We start from the raw sequence: 7500 nt of genomic DNA, 5'->3' as shown, positions 1-7500 counted from the left end.
TTTCTTCTCTTCCTCTCTCTCTGTCTCTCTTGTCTTTCTACTAACTTGAATTTCACTCGGGGTGAGTGAGTTGGAATGTTACCAGTTAGTTACTGTTTGTGTGCGCGTGTGTGTGTATGCGCGCGTGTGTGCGTATGTGTGTGTGTGTGTGTGTGTGTGTGTGTGTGTGGAACACATTGTGTTATTTCCTGCTTTGGTTGCCGGGGCGGTTGCCGGGGCAGGTCCTGCCTGTCTCCTTGCCAACTCTGATATAATTGGACCCTTAGGAAGTGGGTGTGGCCAGGGCTGTCAACACCATCCATCCAACACGCATACACACACACACAATCTACAGTGTGAATAGGTTGAATTGCCTGTGTGTAATAATGGGTTTGCTTGTGTACCAGTTGATGCTTTTAAGGTGTGTGTGTGTGTGTGTGTCTGTGTGTGTGTGTGTGTGTGTGTGTGTGTGTGTGTGTGTGTGTGTGTGTTTGTTTGTGTGAGTTGTTTGGCACATTCCTTTACAGTGCACTGGCGCTGTACTGGAAGTGATTCATATTTCAACACTGGACACCTGGTCTCGCCCCATTTCTCACACACACGCACACACGCGCACACACACACACACACACACACACACAGGCTTTTAGATCACAGTTGTGTATGGTGGGGGGGATACATTTCCTTGTTTTTGTTATTTCTACAGTAACTCTCAAACACCTCATCTGTTACGGTAGTCTCTTCTTTTCTCTCTCTCTCTCTTTCTATTCTATTCTATTCTATTCTATATCTACTATGTCCCTTGGGGATCATCAGAGTGTCTGTCTGTTCTAACTGAGGTGTGATTTTGAGTGTCGGTGCCCGTAGACGTGCATACTGTACCATGAATGTTCACGGTTGAACTGCTTTATTTACATAAATCACTGCACACACACACACACACACACACGCGCACACACACACACACACACACACATACTACATGCACACAAACCCCCACACACCACACATATATGCAGTTCACACAGATAACATCTCCCAGGATGCAATAGTGAGACAGTGTGTCTCCAAGAGTCCTGGGAATCCTCATGTGGGTGTAGCAGAGAGAGAGAGAGAGAGAGAGAGAGAGAGGAGAGAGAGAGAGAGAGAGGAGAGAGAGAGAGGAGAGAGAGAGAGAGGAGAGAGAGAGAGGAGAGAGAGAGGAGAGAGAGAGGAGAGAGAGAGAGAGAGAGAGAGAGAGAGAGAGAGAGAGAGAGAGAGAGAGAGAGAGAGAGAGAGAGAGAGAGAGAGAGAGAGAGAGAGAGAGAGAGAGAGAGAGAGAGAGAGAGAGAGAGAGAGAGGTGCTATAATGAAATGTGCGTTTTGACTAACACAAAGCCCAGGGCTGTGGCAGGATCAGTTGAGCTCTCGCTGCTCAGGGGGGGACAGTTGGAACCAGGGGAGGCTGAGCTGTTCCCAGATCTGTCTCAGGCCCTAGCACAGGAGGGGACATCTTCCTGATATCTTGTTACTTGACTCTTGCACAATCGAGGCATGTTTGCCCAAACGCATTCAATGGCAATCTACTGTTTACACTTTTTGTTTATTTTTGTTACACTCTTGTAATAGTTGTATTGTATATCATGTATCTACTGGAAATTTTTATTTAAATATGTACTTAGTCTTGATACTGCTGCTGTAACTATGTAATTTACCCTTGGAGATCAATAAAATACTACCTACCGACCTAGAGATGATTAAGGCGTAACAGCACCACCTGCTGGGCCTTATTTTGAACTGCACCTGTCTGTGTCAGACAAGTCTACTACTGTAGTTCTCTTCTGATGCAGTTTTTGGGGGGCCTGTTACTAACTAAACGGTGCAACATATCTTATGCATGTCTTTCCTTGAGAACACTGCTCATAGTCTAACATCTCTACCTCTCCATCTCCCTCCCCCCCCCCTCTCTCTCTCTCTCTCTCTCTCTCTCTCTCTCTCTCTCTCTCTTTCTCTCTCCATCTCCAGGGGTAACAACCCATCAGTAATAGTCCACTCCAGTGGGAAGCACCCTCTCCCCATCGAGTCTCCTGATTCGTTGAAGAAGCGGCGAATCCACCGCTGTGATTTTGGAGGCTGCAACAAAGTCTACACCAAGAGCTCCCACCTCAAAGCCCATCGCAGGACGCACACAGGTGAGACACACACACACACACGCATACACACACAGGTGAGACACACACACACATACACACAGGTGAGACACACACACACACACACCACACACATACACACACAGGTGAGACACCCACACACACACACACACACACACACACACACAGGTGAGACACACACACACACACACACACACACAGGTGAGACACACACACACACACATACACACACACACACACACACACACACACACACACACACACACAGGTGAGACACACACACATGACTGAGACACACTAACATTCATTTTCACAGAAACCAAAGTTTTAGAAAACACTACACTCCTGCTTTATTAGAAAACACAAAAACACTCCTGCTTTAAATGTATCATTCTAATCTTTTCATTTTCCCTCTTTCTCATCCCCCCCTCCCTCCCCCCGCCCCCCCCAGGCGAGAAGCCCTACAAGTGCATGTGGGAGGGCTGCACGTGGAAATTCGCCCGCTCCGACGAGCTGACTCGGCACTTCCGCAAGCACACGGGCGTCAAGCCCTTCCAGTGCCCCGACTGCGAGCGCAGCTTCTCCCGCTCCGACCACCTGGCCCTGCACAAGAAGCGCCACCTGCTGGCGTGAGAGGGCGTGAGAGGGCGCAGGCGGCGCCTCGGCCCGATTGACGGCGGTCGGGTCGGACTAAACCGTCGGACTGAGATGGAGGGTCGCCGCCCCCCCACAACCCCACCCCCTCGTTATTGAGACTTAGTACGGGCTGGTGTCACATATCGGACTGCTTTATATCTTTCTGGCCAGCGGTATTCCATCTATCTATATATTCGTCTTCTGTCCAGCTCAGCTGCTGCTCTCCTCCCCCTCTTCCTCCTCCCCCTCCTCCTCCCTCTCCTCTTCCTCCTCCTCCTCCCGCTCCATAGAGCCCGCCCTCGGCGCTCAGCCCACCGCAGATCTGGGGTCAGCTCTGCGTCCCTCGTCCCGGCAGGGTGGGCGATGTAAGCGCTGGTCTGGGGTCGGCGTGTCCGGGGGCCGCGGGCGCCGCCGTCCCCCGAAGCTGAGAGGCTCGACGCTCAGCCGGACCCAGGCCACACACCCCCCTCTGCTGGACGGAGGGACAAACTGCAACATTTCGCTCTGTTCTCGGCCTGTCGGATATCAACACAGTATAGAACACGCACACACACACACACGCACACATGCTTGCAGATACTTACATAGGCACACTCTGAAGTTAAGGTTTACGGCGTCAATCATGCAGACTCACGTATGCTCAAGTTAACACGTTCACCAGGTTATGCCAACATAATGTGAAACTCATATGTTTTATTATGCGAGCATGAATATTATTAACAGAATGTATGCATGTGCACACACATCTTACAACACGGCTAGCTCTTCTTCATGTAGCATGTAAACACACACACACACACATCTTGGCGCAAGTCACACACAAACACGCACACACCTTGTCTGCCTCCTCGCGCACTCAAACTGGTCACATGATGAAGTCACCAAAGATCATGTAGCTATTTACCACAAAGGGAGACAGACACAAACACACACACACACACATATATCAGACACAAAACACAAAGCAGCTTATTTGAGTCAGGATCTTTGGTGTATCTTTGGTATATTTAGTCTCTCACTTCAGGGTGAAAGGACACAAGGGTTTGTTTTTCATATTTTTTAAATCTTATTTACTTACCTTCACAACGCAAAGTGTTCTTAGCTTTGTGTCTAGAAATGTGAAATCCAATTCTTAAAACAGGGGCATTATTGTACAGAAAGGAGAGAATTAGTTCAATTCCATGTGGTTGGTTAAGGGTATTGAGGCAATGAAATGTATCTTGTTTGTACCATTTTTCTTGTATCAAGTGTATGTATCAATAATATTATTATACCATATCTGGTATAGGATTATGATAAGTGGTATTGATTTCGTATAAGATGTGTTTTAAACTGGGGGGGGCAAGGTTTGAAACGGTGAGGGCTGCTTTCAGAAATGACTTGTCAGGAGAGATTTGTTAAACTGACTTCTGGTGAACAAACAAAACATGTCCTCTCAGATTGTTCCTATAGCGCGTTTGTGTCATCGTCAGGATGTGACTGTGCACTTTAAAACCCACCATCAAAACCAAACACCTTATCTTATCAGTCAAATGGTTGGTCGATGGATTGATTGAAACTTTGATCTGTAGCTATAAAGGTAAAAAAAAAGGAGATTTGAAAGAGTGATTGAAAGATTGAGACGATCATGTTTCTAAAGCTTGCTAAACACACATGCACACGCGCACGCACACATGCACGCACACATGCACGCACACATGCACGCACATACACACACACACACACACATAGAGAATGTAGCTGCACTGTGCAACAGAACTACATCTTCTCCTGAGAGTCTTGCTTGGTTTTTGGAACTATTCAGAATTTAGACAATGCAGACGTTGTATTGTATTTTATTAATGATTGTTAGACTGAACGGGCAATTAAAGGTTCTCTGAAGCATGATTCAGATATTTTTTATCACAATGAATATTACATTTTATAAAGATGTGACTTAATAAATGTGTGTATGCTATTCAATTCTGTCTTTCTATCTTGGTTTGCAATTCAAAGGGAACGTATTGTATTGTTTTGTATATCAAACTGTGAACATATTCTGTAAAGTTATATTTGCAATTATGCATATCATTTTACACAAATATAGCATATAATAAACCCCTATATTGATACAATTTGCTTAAACTGATGGTGTCTGTGTGTCTTCTTATACTTCAAAGTGTATCACATTCTTTAATGGCCACAAATTGCCTACTATTGCCTAAAGTATCTCCTCTCAAAGTTTTCATCAAGCAACTGGCAATCAGTAGGCTACATGACAATGCTAATGTCAATCAGTAGGCTACATGACAGTGCTAATGTCAATCAGTAGCCGCACAGTGAAAACACTGAAATGTGTGGCCTAACATAACCTAGTTCCAATAGCTTGTGTTGTGACAGTGAATTTATCATCTATGCTTACCTCTGTGTCATACGCTGCTCGCCATTAATATAAATTAAACATTTCGCACGGTGCAAGCATAACGTCGTAACAGCTGATAACACAACCTGTTGACACAAAAATTGCAACTTAGTGTATGTGAAAAAGTTGGGCTCGTCCGGGATTTGAACCCGGGACCTCTCGCACCCTAAGCGAGAATCATACCCCTAGACCAACGAGCCGCGTGGCCGTTATAGCGAACCAAACGTTATTGAACCCTAACATACCTACGAACGTTTCAATAAACAAATTTACAGAATAATCAGAACAGAAATCACAAACAGTTAGTTTCATTTCTCCAGTTATCACCGGATAAGAGAACGACAACTCGACCGAGAGCTACACGAGAGCTACACGAAGTCTACGGTGACGTCACCCTCGGAGCAGCCAGGACGCCGACGGGCCCTGCCGACGTGGCGGGGCGGAAGGAGGAACGGTGCAAGCGAGGCTGTCAGCGAAACGGGTGAGATGCACTGTCATTTTCATACAAACAAAACTATGCTTTGAGCCATAAAGACGGGTTACATTCATTAGGCAAGCTGAAAAATAGCCTATAACTGATATAATGCATGAAATACAGGAAAACAAATACGTTGTTTGGGTTGAAAATATGGTGATTTAACTTCAAATAGGCTTGTTACAGTTATTTCGTGTAATTTAAGTGACGTTGTGATTAGTGTCTGATTGATAACACCTGCGTTTTCTGGTTGATTCGAAAGATGATGGAAATAGTCCGACATCATTGCAAGGCGAGGGTAGTTTATTGATTCTGGATATTTTCATGGATTAGCCTACTTGAATGCCAGTTTATATCGTTTATAATACTACACACGACAAACGCGTGATTCGTGTTTTAAACTATGAATGATCAAGTCAAGTGTAAAACGAGTGGATGTTTGTATGACTTTTATAACTGTCATTGTGCGATGGGGCAGAATGAAAACAATGATTTTATTGGATGCGTTTTTAATGCTTGGCCACTAGATGGCAGTAGCCCATTGTAGGGTAGGGGGTGAGTCAAGTTTTTGTCCACCTCCTCGTTCTTCCTCCTAGTTACAATCAGAATTACCCCATAACTTTATTTGCGTGCACTACCTGTGAATTTAACATTTCATTCATAGCGCTTTAGACTAACCTAACCCTCCCGCACAGCTCCTCCCCTTTTCCAGGTCAGCATGTCCCAAACTGCCCCATCAGATGCAGACCCCACCACGGTTACCCCCCCACCACACTCCGAGCCCCCACACACCGACCCCAACCCGGCGGAGGAGACACACACGGACCCCCCACTCCCCAACCCCCTCCCCCAGCAGCCCTCATTGGTCCCTGGGGGTTCTGAGGTCACAGACTCAACCAATGAGACAGCCAAAGAGGACATCCCTGGTGACGACTGCCAGGGAGCTGTAACTGACCAACCGGTGCAAGGCGTGGGGAGTCAGGGGATTGAGTGCGACCAATCGGTGAGCCTGGAGCCGGACGCTGCCACTATCGAAGAGGAAGTGGAGGTAGGGCTGTTTGTTGTTGTCGTGGTGATGCCATTGACCAGAGCACATTTGAACTTTTGATCTCAGTGTTGACGAGGACGTAGAGAGGCAAACACAAGTAAATATAGGTTTGAAACCTCTCTGGTCGAGCACTTCCTGCCTGGGGACAGGCCTGAAAGACAGACAGGAAGAAGGGCAGAAACTCAATGAAAGGATGAAGAGTCCAAGATGTTATTAGATGTGTCGTGCATACAGCCGTCACTTAAAATGCTTTACCCAGGTAATCTGTGTGTGTGTGTGTGTGTGTGTGTGTGTGTGTGTGTGTGTGTGTGTGTGTGTGTGTGTGTGTGTGTGTGTGTGTGTGTGTGTGTGTGTGTGTGTGTGTGTGTGTGTGTGTGTGTGTGTGTGTGTGTGTGTGTGTGTGTGTGTGTGTGTGTGTGTGTGTGTGTGTGTGTAGGACCTCCCCCAAGCCAGTGGGAAAGGATGGGGAGGATGGGGATCTTGGGGGAAGTCTCTCCTAAGCAGCGCCACCTCCAGCATGGGTAGGTCCTTCCTCACTCTGGCCTCCCCTCTTTTCTTTTCTCTTCTTCTCTCATCCTCTTCTCCGCCCTCCTCTCTTCTCATCCTCTCCTCTCATCCTCTCATCCTCTCCTCTCCTCTCATCCTCTCCTCTCATCCTCTCATCCTCTCATCCTCCCTCTTGGCCTCTCTCCCTCCCTCCCTCTTGGCCTCTCTCCCTCCCTCCCTCTCTCCCTCCCTCTCTCCCTCTCTCCCTCCCTCTCCTCTCATCCTCTCATCCTCTCATCCTCTCCTCTCATCCTCTCATCCTCTC

The 7500-nt window shown here is 47.0% G+C and overlaps 2 protein-coding genes across 2 annotated transcripts in view; both read left to right on the top strand.

Annotated features, from left to right (window-relative positions):
- The window catches only part of klf3 (Kruppel like factor 3 (basic)), a 14126-nt gene extending 9266 nt beyond the window's left edge, over positions 1–4860 (top strand). The window contains exons 5-6 of the mRNA XM_084454320.1: positions 1984–2150; positions 2581–4860. Of these exons, the coding sequence (XP_084310446.1) occupies positions 1984–2150; positions 2581–2762 (349 nt within the window). The 3' untranslated portion in view covers positions 2763–4860. The remainder of the gene's footprint in view (positions 1–1983; positions 2151–2580) is intronic.
- A 765-nt stretch (positions 4861–5625) lies between these two features.
- Positions 5626–7500, top strand: part of fam114a1 (family with sequence similarity 114 member A1) — a 7835-nt gene continuing 5960 nt past the window's right edge. Inside the window, exons 1-3 of the mRNA XM_084454735.1 lie at positions 5626–5647; positions 6337–6689; positions 7126–7210. Of these exons, the coding sequence (XP_084310861.1) occupies positions 6360–6689; positions 7126–7210 (415 nt within the window). The 5' untranslated portion in view covers positions 5626–5647; positions 6337–6359. The remainder of the gene's footprint in view (positions 5648–6336; positions 6690–7125; positions 7211–7500) is intronic.

Source organism: Borostomias antarcticus (genome assembly GCF_949987555.1).
Source record: "Borostomias antarcticus genome assembly, chromosome: 20".
Taxonomy (NCBI): Eukaryota; Metazoa; Chordata; class Actinopteri; order Stomiiformes; family Stomiidae; genus Borostomias; species Borostomias antarcticus.
This window is presented reverse-complemented; position numbering and strand designations above follow the sequence as displayed.